Source organism: Hylobates moloch, unplaced genomic scaffold, assembly GCF_009828535.3.
Source record: "Hylobates moloch isolate HMO894 unplaced genomic scaffold, HMol_V3 SCAFFOLD_2, whole genome shotgun sequence".
Taxonomy (NCBI): Eukaryota; Metazoa; Chordata; class Mammalia; order Primates; family Hylobatidae; genus Hylobates; species Hylobates moloch.
In genome coordinates, this window is record NW_026652277.1 from 146488886 (window position 1) to 146505785 (window position 16900).

Below are 16900 nucleotides of genomic sequence, written 5' to 3' on the forward strand. Positions count from 1 at the left end.
TGCTGAATCAAACAAGTAGAGTCGACAGTGGAGATCATAGTATTATTCTCAAGGCATTTTCATGTAAAATAGGAGCTCAGGTAACTGCAGTAACTGCAGAAAAGCAGGTACAAATATTGATTATAAAATCCCGGGAAAATGTAAAGAGGAAGGGGATAGAGGGAATATGGTATATTTTCATTCCACAATTAGAGTTAGCAGCTGCATCATTCTGATTTTCCTTTTTATTCATTTCAGATTAACTAATTTGAGTTGAAGCCACAACATGGTTGAATAAAAATAATCATTCTGAGAATAGCAATAGGTTTAGAAGGTTAATTTAGGGTGCCTCTCTGTTATTAGATGTACCTGAAAAACACTTTTAGGCAAAATTAGACCAAATTAAAAACACTGGGGTTTCAATTACAATAAACTCTCAAATATAAGTTTTATTGTTGTTTATTATAATAATAAATAATAAATAACGTATAAGTGTGCAGACATGGGCAGACTACATTTTGCAAATTTCCACAGTAAGGTAAAAGAATTATAAAGCTTTCTGGTGTAATATTAACAGAACTAAAAAACATGAATAATATTAAAGAATGGGCTTTGGCTAGTGATTTTCGATCAATTCTCTTCGAAGCAATATTCTCTTAATTTTACTGAAAGAAAATTCAACTTTAATATAATATTTAGATAATACAACATCTATAAAAAAAGAAAACTATCTATATAAGACAATATGTATTTCAATATATAAATGCTTGGGTAAAACTACCTTAGGAGGCAAAATAAAATAAAAGTTTCCACCTACTCTTAGATGACCCGTATCGATGGGGTGTTGATATTGTGCTGGCGACTCAAGTACCATGGGCAAGGTTGTCATCAGTGATGTGCTTCTCTGAAAGCACATTTTACACCCATTGGCAAATGGGTGTAAAATCCAAAAACACAAAGTAAATTATCTTCTCAATGTATATAGTAGATGCATCCTGGAAAAAACAAAAACAAAAACAAAAAAAAATTTGATGTGGAAACAAACTTAAATTAGGTTTCAAATATAAGGCAAGGTTTTGTTGTTTTGTTTGTTTGTTTACTCACTACATAAATGACCAGTGGCCCATTCAGAGTCCAAGGACGAAATATGTTGTAGGACTGTCCTGACCACTGAGGGACAGCTCACACCCTGACCCCACAGTACACTAAGGCCTGCAGTACCCACCGTTCCTGGTGTAAACCAAAAGACATCCTGCAACTCACAGAATCCATTAAAGAGTTGTTTTAAACCTCACGAGAACCACTGACCTAGGCCATAAAAAACAAACGAAAAAACAACAAAAACTAGGAATGGCAGTAGTTCTGTTGAGTTAAAGAGGAGAAACCAGGACTGGAAGAGATGAAATTGTGAGTCTGGAAGGAAATTATTGTAAAGGCCTTTATTACCTTTAAGTAAATGTCTCCTAACTGAACTGAAAGCCTTCATTCTAACCATTACTTTGATCAGGAACATTTCAGGGACGCCATGGGGGCTGTTTTATTTTTCACTCCCTTTACTGCCCTCCCGCAGCCTACCTAGCAGTAAGTTCCCCGGCCTGCAGTGTCCCCAGAGGGCACCTTCCCTCGGCTAGTAACTTCTCAGACACTCTGGCCTTGGGGACGTCTTGGATCTTCTAGGTACACAGTGGCTGCACACAGTTTTGCCAGGCCTTTCTCAAGAGGTAAAAGTTCCTAGCTGTTTGCATTTCCCAGAAATAATGTTTTCCATGTGTAGGGATTTTACAGATTTCAAAGTGCTTTCATGTCAATTACTTTCTTTCTTTTTTTTTTTTTTATTATACTTTAGGTTTTAGGGTACATGTGCACTTTCTTTAATTTAAAAGAAGTTCAGATACCAGGTCAAGCTAGGAATGATCCGGTCTCAGAGGGAAGGAGCGCTCTAGGAAAGGAGGATCCTTTAATAGAGGGCCGTCCTGGGGCCGCGTGCCCGGGGAAGGCGAGAGTGGAGGAGTGTCCTCTTTCTCCCCCACCCTCAGGCGGCGGCCCGGCCAAAGCCAGAGGGGGCTGTCTCCTCCTCTTCTCCAGCAGCTGCTGCTCGCTCAGCTCACAAGCCAAGGCCAGGGGACAGGGCGGCAGCGACTCCTCTGGCTCCTGAGAAGTGGATCCGGTCGGAGCCACTAAGATGCCGGGAGCCGCCGAGGTCCTCCTCCTCCTGCTGCTCTCCGGAGGCCTCGGGGGCGTACAGGCGCAGCGGCCGCAGCAGCAGCGGCAGTCACAGGCACATCAGCAAAGAGGTACAGTCGAGGCATGGGCTTGGGTTGCATCCTTTGCCGGGACCGAGACTCCTCACTTCTTCCACTCTTCCGAGAGTTGCTGTCTGGGGACTGCCGTCTCGCTTCGCCTTCAAAGAGAGGAACTTGAAGCAAGTTCAAGTTCAATGCCATGAGAGTGTCGTGTAGGGGGAATTACCTAAGTCCTGCAAAAGGAACGGGGAGTGCTTTTCATTGTTCATTCGTTTCGAAGAGGTCTTGCTATCATGATACATCCTGTAAATTGATTTCTGAAATCTTTCCAAGAGGAAAACTTTTTCCAATTGGAAAAAAAAGAATTTCTTCAAATCAGATCCCATCCTGCAGAGAAAGGTTTCCCAAGCCGTGTGGTTCATCCTGGGACTTTACAGAGGGTAGCTGATGCATCTAAAAAAAAATTACATACATATACATAAGTTTTACAGAACTTTGTTTTCAACTTTTAAAACAGGATTTCTAAAGAAGTTATGTGGTTTTTGTTTTTTTTTTCTTTCATGGCAATGGCGCCTCCAGCCTCACCTTTTTCAAACCCGCATCTTATCTTCATATCCTATTTTATTGTAGTGAAATCGTGAAATTTCTCCTTCTGCTTAAATACAGAGGAGACTTCTATGTCATGTGTACTTTAAGGCCACAGTGACTAGATAGACACTTTGGGGGACTTTGGAAGATGGCTGTATTTAATGTAACTCAAATAACTTATTCTCCTCAGAGCCTCTTAGTGTTTATGTATATATATCTCTCATTTCTGAAACTTTGGGGAGTCTTTGAAGAGTTATTTTATTATCATGAATTTTACAGGAAGCACATGTGCAGCATTCTAAGACATACTTTGTAACACATTATTTCAGCAAACAATTCTTTAAGTTGGAAAACCTGTATCAAAGTAAAAAAAATTAAGAAATATTTATTATTCGGTTTTAAATATCAAAATGTTTAACCTAAGAGTACAAAATCTGTAGGTTAGAAGCTTTTAAAAGTTTTAATGAGGCTGAATCTGCTTAAGTTTTGAAGTATACTTATCCTTCTTCCAGTTAACTTCTAGCCAAGTCAATAGTTCTGATATTTGTTCTTATAATCTAGCATTTTTAGCAGTACTATTTTTTAAGGAGTAAAGAGATATCCCAAGCTCCTTCTATAATAATAACTCCCTGATTAAAATTCTTGGAATAAAAATGACCTTGCATTCACTATACAACTTTTTTTCTTCTATTTTTGCTTTTGCTTCTCTGAGAGGTAAAATGGGGCCAATATGACTTAATTAATATAATTTATGAGAGTGATTTTAAGAGTATCTCTGGCCACTTATTTTTAAAAATACTACTTTTAACTATTAAACTTTGCTTAATTACAAGATGTGTTTAAACAAGACATAATATTTTAATAATGTTAGGCAGCTGGGAGAAATGAGGGGCCAGGGGCACCAATCCTTATGTCCACTTGGAATGGGGCAGAAACTCAAAGCATGCAGAGTAGGGATCAAGTAAATTGTTGCTAAGAATTATCCTGTGCACACACAGGATTTCTCTTTTTTCTTCTCCCTTCTTATTTGCTCTCTTTTCAAATAAGGTAATATTAACTCTGATTTCTATGACCCAGGCACAAGATGAAGTGAATTCAGGAGGAAGGGTTTATACCACCATTCTGTCAAGATACCACTTAAATGCTACATACAATAAGGAATTTTATTCAAAATAGCTACAACATACAATCTACTATAGGCTGCTATAATCTGCATTCTAGTATATATTATTGTCTTTGTCATGGACCATTTACAATATATGTAGAGGTTGGCTCAAGGATAAATGACTTAAACCTGTTAATGTTAAAAGTATGTAAAATTCACGAAACTTTAAAATTGGATAGTGATTTATGATTTAAAAATGCCTTATGTACGTGATCTTTATTCACCTTCAGATATTATTATTCTCAAAGTACAAATTTAGAACTTAGGCTTCCAGTAGTTGTAATTTAAGTTTACATAAGAATAACTTCATTTTCAACAACTAAAACACTTCCGGTATTGTTTGTGCTGAATTCCCTTTTTTATGGTTCCAAGGTTTCTTTCCATTAATTTTTTAGGCCGTGTTTTCTTTTCAGTGTTGTTCCATTGAAGCAAGCCCTCTGTGAAAATCATGGGATATAAGTTTGACTGGAGAAGGGTTTTCCTGGCTATGATCAACTTTTCTGTTTTCGATTATACTAGCACTGACCTTTCTAGGCAAGTGCTAATTGTGTAGAAGTTCTATTTCCCCTTATAATTCGACGCCAATTTATTAAGAATTTTTGACATGAATCAACCATTTTTAGGTGTTGCAATTGAGTGAAAAACATAACCAGACTTTTTGTTTTTTACTTTTTCTTTGAAATCTTATGTGGTTTCTATAGCATACTCGATTGTAGTATGAATAGCATTGATTCAGCAAGAATGATATTCCAAGGAAATTCTTTAGCTATATTTAAAATTGAAGAAATAGAATGATGTAATCAAAATGATTCTGCATTTCAGCAAGGCAGTGTCTAAAATGTTTTCTGATATTCTTGTGAATAATATGTGGAAACTGAAGCATAATGGTAGGTAAATTGCAACTGATTGAAAAGTAGTTCACAAAGAATATTTCATAGTGGATTAAGGTCAATCCGGAAGGAAGTCTCGAGCAGTGCAACAGAGGTTTTCTTATGCTCAACTATCTTGGTAATGGCTTGATGGAAAATGTAAAATCTAAGCTTATCAGAACTGCAGGTGGTCCAAAATTGATACAGGTGGCTAAGCTGGTTACTAGCAAGTTCAGAAATTTTACAGGTCTCTATAGCCTGGACCAGGAATGGCACCTACATGAAGTTGCTTTTATTATTCATATCCCCATGTTAAAAAAAAGTCCATTTGTTCTCTTCTGGAAATTAGTTATATTCTTTATATGTTTAGGAATGAATATGAAGACAGGAAGAGAAAGGCCACTCTGAATTGCAGCAAGTTCGATATGAACATATAGTGTAATATAGTGACAAAAAAGGTTGGCTCACTTTTATACAAAACTCACAGAAGCACATAGGTCTGTTGGTTAACACACATTTGGGTATTTCATTGACAAATGAGTGTAGATTCAGAGAAGGGAGAGCAGAATGGTTAAGAATCTGAGAAGATTTTCAGAAGAGGAATGTCCCAAGTAAAATCTTTCCATCTGAACAAGGAAAGATTTAGGGAAGGCGATCATAAGAAATGTCCTCAAATTTTCAGAAGAGTCATTATGTTAAAGAGGAACTATTCTAAAGGCTGAACGTGGATCCATAGAAGAACATGACAAACAACCAGGTTTGAATTTTATAATATAGAGAAAATGGCTCCTCTCCTCACTCCCTCCCCACGCCTTTTTGAGCTGTTCAGAAATAACTGAATTGTGTTTGAGCAACTTGCTTCTGGAAATGACCATGCAGTGATCAAATGTACAATTAGTGAGGGATGCTTTATAAGGGAATGCCTCTACTGCGAGGAAGTTAAGACTCATCAACTGTCTAGCCATTTTTCAATTCTAAGATTCTAATATTATAGTCTATTGTTTTTAGAGTGCATACTTGTATTTAAATTTCTGAATTCTTAAAATGTCAAGAAAATGTTAAATATATAAAAATGTGTTTTTAAATCCCTTCTGGGATTTAAAATAAAAACATGTTTGAGACAATCTTCACACATTTTTGGCAAGAATACTTAGATATTTAGCATGGATTTTCCACATCACCGTCAATTGCACAGTTCTGAAACATCTTGTGTTATAACACGCAAGAATACTTTATAAATTACCTGAGCAATTTTCAGGGGACTCATAGTGGCCATAAACCTGCAATTAATTTTTTTAAATATTTTTCTTTGCCGCATACGTAACTTTTTGGTTTGTTTGCCATATACTGACCTAATTGTTTAGTAAAAATGACTCATAACAGATAAAATGCATGGCATTTCAACATATTCAAAATATTTATATGAACATATTCAACACTGAATATTATAGATGTCATAGAATTAATAAAATTTATATAAATTTTATATTATGTTATATTTCACATATCAATGCATACAGATTTCTGGTCTATCTTAAGATTTTTCTACCCTAGGATTCCATGCAAACTAATGAACTGAATCTATATCAAGAGATGCTGGGGGCTGGGCAAGGTGGCTCACTCCTGTAATCGCACTTTGGGAGGCCTTGGTGGGTGGATCACCTGAGGTCAGGAGTGCAAGACCAGCCTGACCAACGTAACGGAAACCGTGTCTCTACTGAAAATACAAAAATTAGCCAGGTGTGGTGGCATGTGCCTGTAATCCCAGCTACTCGGGAGGCTGAGGCAGGAGAATCACTTGAACCCTAGAGGCAGAGGTTGCAGTGAGCCGAGATCGTGTCATTGCACTCCAGACTGGGCAAAAGAGGGAGACTCTATCTAAACAAAACAAAACAAAACAAAAATTTAAAAAGAATTGCAACTTATCATCTGTCCAGTTTGCAGTAGGGCCTTATTTAGCATCTAGAAACCATGTGAAAAAGATCAGGAAGAAATTATTGTCAATAATTATTGTAAATGGTTGCACAAATGGTTTAACTTCTAATCTGGAAGATTCGGGTTTAGGATTTGTTTATAGTTGCAACTTGAAACTCGATAGCTAAACAGGAATTTAGGCAGAAGCTCAGTTTCAGTAAATGAGAAAACAAGATAGAGTTTAGAGAAAGATAAAAGTAGATTTTCCGGGCTTAGTATATACCAAGCAGATAGGAATAAAACTAACTCTAGGCTTTCCCCATTGGTAAGACTGAATTTAGAGGTCAGAAGTTGTGAAGGAAATTGGTGGGGTTGGGCTTATATGCATTGGAATATGGCAAATGAATGAATGTTTACAGTGAGTAAAGAAGATAAAAAAATTCCTGCTCTTGTGGAACTAATATTTAGTTGGGATGGAGATGAGCAGACAGGACTATGATGAATATATAATGAAGCGACATAAGAACACCTATATTGTATAAAATATAGTTGACGATAAATGCCCTGGACAAACAAATACAATGGGGTAAGGACAGTCAGGAGTTCTAGGCATGGAGGGAGGTTGATGGCTATTTTAAAGAGTTGGTAAAGGTTGACCTCTTTGAGAGGATCTCACTTGGGCAAACACTTGAAGGTGATAGGGGAGTGATTCGTGCAGTTATCAGGGGGAAGAGTACTCTCTGTACAGGGAGTAGGCCTGTGAGGATCTAAGCTTGGAGCATGGTGAGAAGGCTCAGAGGAGAAATGCGAAACTGGAACACATAGCATTGTTGACCTTAATTGTACAGATTTTGCCTTTTTGTCTGAGTGAGACGGGGAGGCATCGGTGAGTTTTAACAGAGTTAAATAAATGAATAAAATCACAGTTTTTTTTTTTTTTCTCAAATACGCACTAATCCATGGGACTAAACCAACAGTCCAAGCATAGAATTATTTTAGATTTATCTCTTGTCCCAAACACTCCATTGATAGAACACATTTAAGTGATTCTACGTTCAAGAGCATTCCACTTCAACCATCTTATCATGGTGAAGCTCAGATGCATCTTTGTAACACTTCTTTTCTTCCCTTCGGCAACTCAGTGCTATTCCATTATTCAAAATATATCAGTACCTCAGAAACAACTTGTGTGCAGGGAACTTCCGCAGCTTTTAAAAATTTTGCTCCAGTGTAGTTAGAAATATGACAGATTTTTAAGGGTAATTTTAAATAGTATGCACTTTAAAACAAAAATTAATTATTCACAATCCCACATGGACATATAGGTACTTTGGAGTTCCCTTTTTTATTATCTATTACAATATCAAACGCTAAAGTTTAGACACAATTGTTGAAAATGACATAGTGATGTATTGATCTGATGATTTCTTTTATGACATGAAATTTCAAATGCTACCTCTTTTACATTCAGAAACTTATTCTATGTTCTATTTCTATTTTTGTTACTGTTTTAAGAATCACTTGTAAGCTTTAACAATAACCTTTTGGACTATAGTAATGCAATTTTGGCCTAATTCTGTCATTTAGAACAAAAAAGGTAAAAAAAATTGGATAGCTTTTCCTTTTCTCTCCCTCTCTTCTCTTTCTCCCTTCCTTTCTTCCTTCCTCCCTTTCTTTATTTTCCTTTTCTTTTAGTATTCTTCCTGTGAATAAAATAAGGTAATTAAAATAGATAATTCTAACAAATATAACATTTAGGAAGATAGTAAGGCAAAACTTTACTTAAATCTTCCTTATTAAAAGCCACAGGTAATTACTATCTAAAGATGGTTTGAGACATATTTTCAGGGTGAGTTAAAGCTAAAGACATTTGCTTGTCAAAGATGTATAATATGGGTTTAAAAATGTTTTTCTCCTAAGTAATCTTGAGTGTGGATCTTAATATGGGAACTTTATGCTATTTGGCTTTTATTTGGACACGTGACATTTACAAAAGCTCATTGAGGATTGCCTATTAATGGGTTATTATTCATAATATCGGCCTCTGTGACATGCCTAATCAAGTTCAAATAACAAGTTAATCTATGCAAATTCCTGATGATGAAAACCTCAGGAGCTATTTAGTACCTGGCACTTAGGAAATGTACCTTATGCAATGTTAAGTATGTCTCTGTATGTGTAGTCCACTCAACTGACCCCCGAACTGTGTACCTCCCCAAGGCTCTTCATTTAGCTGCGTCTTAAGTGCCAGATGGTTTAGATTGGTATAATAATATGTAGTGCATTGTGAGCATTAACAAATTTACTTACATAGCAGAGCTGTTTAGTAGATTAATATAATTATCCTCAGTTTGTAGAAGGAAAATATGCCCAGCAACTTGTCAAGGACAAATAAAAATTCCAATGCTTGTTTTAGAGTTAGAAATTAAATTACGGTCCTGCTCTTGACTTTGTGGATCCTAACTATCATCTCTTTTGGACTTTTATATATTTATCTTTTATAAAATACCCTGAGAAAAAAAATATATCCATTTCTGAGTTATGTTAGTCTGTCATAACCAGAGACTCATTTGGTATTATGGAAGAACAAAAAATAAAATATGTAGTCTTGAAGGGTCTTTTTCATTTAAATACACACACATACACACACACGCACACACACACACACATGCTGCTTATTACTATGTAGACATATACACATGTGTATTACTTAAAACTATGCATTAATTCAAATGCATTCATCAAATTTTAGTCTTTACATTCTTAGAACTTTGATTACTGGACACTAGGCTATAAGAAAATATTAATTGATTCTTTATTGGCTTTTCTGAAATCACTTTACAGAAGTTACTTCAGCAAGCTAGAAACACAATGGTATTTATTATACTGCATGATGAACTCTTTAAAAATAGTCAATGTGTAAATGTCAGTGAATGAAAAGAACAAGAACCAAATAGATATACCTAAGAATCAGAGCAAGGTTAATCTCAAAATTCCTTCTGAAAAGATGAAAAACCTTGACATCTTCATAAAAACATTTAAAGACTTTCATTTGAAGTTGAACTCAGTCAAGACAAAAGTTTTCTAATCTCCCAGATTTTGAGAGGGTGTATTTGTGTATGTATGTAATTGCAGCACCAGTGCACATGTACCATTTACAGCCTAGCACTCACAGGACCGAATTCGTATATTTAGTATGTTGTCCGTTTGATTTTTGTTGTCGTGATGCATATGTAAAACACTGAATATAAAACATGAAACAGCTAGTAAGGCCTCAATAAATGTTCATTTTCAAAATGCCTCAAAAAATGAATTAAGCCTAACAATCTGACATGACATTCTCTGGCTGAAAGAAACACTCTTCTCCAACATCATGTGGTATACCAAATTCAGTTGAGACTGTTTGTGAAGGAAGGAATTTGCTTATATACTTGAAAACACAAGTGTTTGAATTCTGTTCTAATTAGAATTTGTGCTGCAGTATTTCTTTATTCTCAACTTTATAGCTTAGCCTACAATAAAAACTCTTATCAATACGTACCTCTTTATACCTTTAGTTTCCACATACAGTACTCGGCTTTGGAGGTAACTGAATTGTAGAAAACGTATGGACTTGGGAGAAGACTAGAATCAGATTCATAGCCAAGTCGCCACTTTACTAAGATCAAAAGCCTGAGTCCACGGAGTTAAATTTTCTATTTGTAAAATAGGTTGAGGTTAGATAATGAATGTGAAAATACTTGCCAGCTAATCAGTAAATACTAGCTCTTTTCTTCTTTATTTTATGAGCATAAAACTAAAAAAAAAAAAAATTTGCTTTGCATATAACATCCTTTTTGCTTAAGAACAGCAAAATATTCTAAAAATTTCTTTGAGTAGACCCTAAGAGATTATAGATGGCAAACTATTTATCTCATTGCCAAGAGATTGAATAATTCTGTCGAGGTTACTCAGTAACAGAGTATAAGAAGTAACAGAGATAAGAAGAAACACAAGTTCCTATAATTAGCTAACAGTTATGTTAGTAGCTCCATGTGAGTAGTGATTTAAAACAGGCAACATGATGGAAATTTTTGCAATAATTTGTAGTTATTCATCCTTCAAATGTGATACAATAAACATTTTTTCTAGGAATCTCATTGTTGAATATGTATTTTGTTGATAAACTATTTTTTAAAAACTTCTTTAATACATATAATATGTTTAGATAAATATATGGCGTATAGTAAGCACTTCATAAAGGTTACTTATTATTCTTAGTCTATGAAGTATATGTTTTCATTGACACTTGCTTGGGTAGAGATGACAATTTGGCGTGTTTGACACACAGTGTAAGTTAATTTCAGCATGGCCTTCAGTGGAAGGTCTAATTGGATTGCAGAAAATCTCTCAATATAGATTGTCTTTATTTGGACTCTCCCTAATTACTATATTAAAAAAATATTCTTGGAATACATTATTTAATACAAGTCTGGATAGGGAGGATTTTTAGTGTGTCTACTTGTGTATTAGATTTTTAGTGTGTCTATTTTGTATTAAATCTACTATTAAACAAAAACACCACCAAAAAACAAAACCAAAAAACCTACTTCAGAAAATCATATAGTACTCTAACAAATCTCTAGAGAAAACTGCTTTTCTAAACTTGGGAACACTGGATTTTGAAAATATTTCAGACAAAACACTTCTTAAAGGCCCGTTTACCATCAAAAAGTTTCAATCTTGCCTAACACATAATGTGCAACTATTCATTTTTTCATTCTGATACATTAGAAAAGTCACTGGATTTGTAATTGGAATTCCAGAATATAAATTTTCCCTCTAGCTCTTCCTAAAGAGATTACCTTAAACATGGATAAGTCATTTAACTATTCTGAAATTCAATTTTCCATCTAAAAAATGACAATATAATGTTTGAATCTATTTCATGGGGTTGTTATAAGGGTTAAATAAGGCAGACCATACAAATACCATCATTAATACTATTTGTTATTATAATAAATGACAGAGTTGGCCTTAGGCATCATTGGTTATGAAGTTTTGCTCCACCCCCTTTCTTTGTTTTTTTCCCCCAGTGGCTCCTAACCATTTGTTATTAATTAATAATGTTATGTATTCATATACGTATATGTATTAATAATGTTGTTAATAATGTTATATATTAATATACTTAGTTCTCCTGTTTTCAAGGACCCATGACACATAGCTTTCAAACATGGCACAAATTATTTGTTTAGTAAACATATACATACTACTACATAAGGAGAAAATATGGTATCCGAAAATGTACTTCAATTTCCTACAAACAAGTAGCAAATAGTAAGTATTCAGTGAAATTATAAAACTATCATAAAAATAGTCTAGGGGCTCTGAAACATTTTGTGTCAAGATTCCTTTTTATCCTCTTAAAAATAATTGAAACCTTGATTTATGGTATATCTACTATTTGATTGTATTAAAATTGGGAAATTTAAAAATGTTTACTAATTAATTTAAAATACCAGTAATAAAACAATTACATGTTGACAAAAAGAACATAACTTTATGAAAAATAATTTTATATCCAAAATAAAACTCTTCAATGTCTGGCTTAATAGAAGAGAGCTGGATTCTCATTTCTGCCTCTGCATTCAAATTATTACATGTTATTTTAGTTTAAATTATTTTGGTTTAAGCATATTAAGAAATATATAACAACAAACATAGATAAGCTGTTGGAAAAAAGAGGAGTCTTTCAGTGCCTTTCAAGATAGCTGTAAATATTCTTTGATTCTATACCAAAACTCAGTAAGTGGTAGTTTTCAAAAGATTGGCTGCAGTGTGGTATCTGAAACTGCATGAACGATATTTTTGTACTCTTTTATATTAAAATCCACAGATCTATCTTGCACTTGGAAAGAATTTTACCCATGTGTGATGTTACAGCATCATTCACAGATCATTTGGAAGATACTGATTTACTAGTTATGCAGATCACCCACAACTTGACAGATTTTCTTATAAAATATTTTTAATCACATTTTTATCACTATTGATCTCACCGGAAAAGTCCCTAAATATTAGAAGCTGTTAATCTCACAATGGTAGAGACAAGTTTTTCAGAATTTTTATTTTCATTTGTAAGTTCATGTAGTTATTGACAAATTTTGTTATTTTTCTTGAAATACAGTTACTTTATTCATTCTTAAGAAAATGTTTATCAAACAAATGAGCCTTAAAAACCATAGTCAGATACTTTTTGTAGTACATAGGGTATTCCACGAAAAAAGTGGCTAGTTTAGCTTGCAGCTGAAAACAATTGTACAAATGCTTTTCCTCAAATCAACAATCATGCTTCAGTATACAGTTGATGTTAAAAAGATGTACCCAAGATTTAATAAATTTAATCATTGTTACTACTTCATCAAGTACATTCATCTGTGAAACTGGTTGTTTTTTTCTTCTGAGAGTGTGTGGTGGTGAAAAGTAAACTGACCACTAGCATGGTTATTACCCCTGCCTTGATTTGTGCTAATATACCATCAGTGTTTCCCACCACTATTGCTTTTGCACCATCAGTGCACATGTCAACACAATGAAAAGGCAGATAATAATTAAATCTTGTTACTAAAAGGATTTTTGAACTTGTGTACCTATGGATAATGTCTTGTGGACTTCCAGGGATTCACAGATCTTTCTTTGAGCTCTACAGTGTTGGACTATAGTTAAGTTCCTCACTGCCGGCCTCTTCACCAATTCTACAAAATCTATAGCCATATGAAGGTAAATTTTGCAATCAGAAAAAGCCAAAACCACTTCAGTTTTTACCTCAGGTCTAGTCTAGGAGAGTGATACCATTTCTTTTTATGGGGGAAGAAATCCTTTTTCTGTGGAAAAAGCAGGAAGGGTTAAAACCAGCCAGACATACATATAGAAATCAAAATCTCTGCCATATCATCTGCCCTTCCTTCTTTCCTTTCACTTGCCCAAACTAGAGTAGAGATAGTGTACTTACCCACAGTTGGACATATGATGTTATTCCTAATAGATTTAAACTAACAGGTGAAACCCGTCTCTATAAAAAAAAAAAATGCAAAATTAGCCGGGGTGGTGGGGGGCCTGTTTGCCACTACCTGAGGAACCCAGAAGGCGGAGCTTGCAGTGAGCCGAGATCGCGCCACCGCACTCCAGCTTGGGCGACAGAGTGAGACTCCGTGAACTCATGAGCAAGGCTTAGTACAAAGGAAACATACTAATATCTGTAATTGTGAATATTAGCAGAGGAGATTTTTATTCCTTGCTGAGCTCCTGAGCTCACATCAGGAGGGGTCCTTTGTACTTTTCATAGAAAGAATTCCTGTTGGAAGCACTGGATGTAGCATTTCTCAAAATATGGAATTTCCTTCATTTATTTCTAGCCTTTGAAGTTTTGTGATTTCTAAAGCATTTAAAAGGTTTTGTAATGTTGAGAACCTAAAACGTGATTCTTTTCTCTGTGCCCATCTCATACCATTATATGTGTGTCAAATGATGGATCTGGTTTCTTTTTCTTATTTGTTGGGAGATGTCCAGAGACTGAAGGATCTATCCTTTGACCAAATTTTTCACTCTTCAAGGGCCTCATACTGCTCTGATTTCAGATGTATAGATATATTGCTTATCAAACACTGATGGGTCTGAACATGAGTGGTAGTAAGATATTTCCAGATTAAGTAGACAAATTGCACAGAACTTTTTAGTATCACAATTTAAATGACTAAATTTTTGAGGTTTATGTGTTTCCAGCCCAATATGTCCCCTCCTTATCTAGTATAATTTATCTTTAAAAATTAGACTGGCTTCGCATATGTCAGATTTTGTATTTAACAGACTTTTTATATATTTCTTTGTTAGGAAGTGTTCAATGTTAGACAAAGTGAACAGATTACTTTGGAATCCATGTCTTGGTCCTGCTGAATAACATGCCCTCACCCTCCTTCCATTTTTTTTTTTTTTCTGCCATACACATTCCAGTAACATAGAAAGAGTTCATTGATGTGTCCCATCTTTATTGCTTTTGTAAATAGCTATAGATACACTTTATATGTAGATAATGGTATGTTTTAAAATTCTGCAAAAATACCTTTTCAATTCTCTTTATTCTCTTTCTCAAGCTTTGATAAAATATTTTTCATTCAACTTTTAGGGACTGATTTTCTCCATAGAGTTCCTGATGTGGTGCTACTGGAGTGATGCTGAGAAAACATTATTCTTAATGTTTTTTAGAAACATTTTTTAGAAAACATCATTCGCCTAGGATCTGAAATTTTATCTTTATTTATTCCTTTGGATAAAACATTGCCCTCACAGGCTATTCTTTTCTAAAATGTTTGCCGTGCTGTTATTATTCACTTTAATGGAAATTAATTTATCTGCTGACCTTCCTTTTTGACAGTTTAGGACTATATTAAGTTTTCAGATCTGCTTGGTGAGAAATAGTGAAATAAAACTAGTTAACATCTATGGAATACCTAACTATGGGCCAGCACTGCTGTAAGCATGTCTCATGCCTTAATTTATCAAAGGTAGATACTATTAATCTCATTTAACAGAAGAGAAAACTGAAATGCAAAATGTTAAGTAACTTTCCAAAAGTCAAACAACCAGTGAACTGGTAGAGACCAAGATTTGGACCTAGGTAGTTCTACTTTGTGGCCCGTTCACCTACCCATGGCAGCGTGTGACCTCAACCCTGAAAGAGCACAAATTGATAAGTAAAGGGCTTCCTTTAGTGACATGCTGCAGAGGTGATTTTATTTCCCTTTTTTGTGAGGTTTCCTATGAAAAGATTAACAATTTAAACAATATTTACCATTTAGATTCAGCACTATGTCCTGATATATCAGAAGAGTCTATGAACTTTTTTTTTAAAAGACTCCTTGGAGATAGCAATGAATAAATTCTTAACTGTGTCAGGGATGCCTGAATTTTTTGAGTCATATAAGAGTTTGAGTCATATAACAACTCCTAGAATTGTTAACTTAATTGGAAAGAGTGTGCTTTTTTTCTCCTTCTTGTTGTGTGAAGTGTTAAAGCAAAAATAATCAAGGCCCAGGGCTTTTCCTGGTCAATTAATGGATATATGACAAGTGATGGCAAAAGGATAGTTTAAGTTATTAACTTAATCATTTATTGGCCCAGGGTGTCCCCAAAACTGCAGTTGGAACTGAAGTGCTACAAAAATGACCGTTTTGTTGTTATAGCTTTTGTTTACATAAGGAAATAAATAAGCAAAAAGAGGGAGTATCTCATCTATTTGTTGATCAAATATCTTGTAATTCTGCTTATGGTAACTCCCAGAGTAGAGAATATCATCCAGTTAGCCCCCTTTATGAACTTGGATTGCAATGGAAGTTCTATCGGCCAGTTTACTGGTTAACAGGAGATGTAGTACTAGAGCTATGACTGCATCAGAAGTCCAGCAGTGTGGGCACAAAGGAGCGCAGCGCTTTTGAAGTTAGACATTGAGAGTTTGAGTCCTAGATTCACACCTTGCTGGCTGAGTGCTGTTGCAATATTGCTGTTGAGCGAGTTATTTAACTTCTTTAAACCTGATCATCCTCACCTTTAAAAGAATGAAAATAGTAGTGCCTTTTTAAGGATTAAATGGAATTAAGTATTTAATTTGTATTCAGAAGAGGATGGAATCATCCAACGACTTTACAATCAGTGATGTTTTCAGCATGGACAACTGGAGCTTTAACTTAAAAGATCTAGAAACTAGGCTTGTTGGCCATAGTTTTAGTGTGATTAGAAGTGGCCATAGGCTAGTCTAAGTTGCCACTATCATAGTTATGGATGGTAATAGAACTGCCTATTTATCTGATGTCTTCGCTTAGTTGTCTCCCAGGTCCTTCAAAGCGAACATTTGCCAGGATTGAACATAGGTGCCTGCATTTCCTCAACTCTTTTCCCATCAGCTTTTCCCAACTCAGACAATGGTACCATCATTCACCCCTTGAATCAAATTTGACGTCTAGAAGTTACTATTAACTTCTCTCTTTCCTTCACCTCCCAGATTGAAATAATCAGCATGTCTGTCATCCACACCACCAGAGTTTATTCCATAAATATCCACATCTTTTTGTCCCTATTGTCTTCTAGACCATAGCACTCTTTTTTTG

At 35.0% G+C, this 16900-nt stretch overlaps 1 protein-coding gene across 1 annotated transcript in view; it reads left to right on the top strand.

Annotated features, from left to right (window-relative positions):
• Positions 1-2105: 2105 nt before the first annotated feature.
• LAMA2 (laminin subunit alpha 2) overlaps positions 2106-16900 on the top strand; it is a 656337-nt gene continuing 641542 nt past the window's right edge. Inside the window, exon 1 of the mRNA XM_058435730.1 lies at positions 2106-2273. Within this exon, the coding sequence (XP_058291713.1) occupies positions 2162-2273 (112 nt within the window). The 5' untranslated portion in view covers positions 2106-2161. The remainder of the gene's footprint in view (positions 2274-16900) is intronic.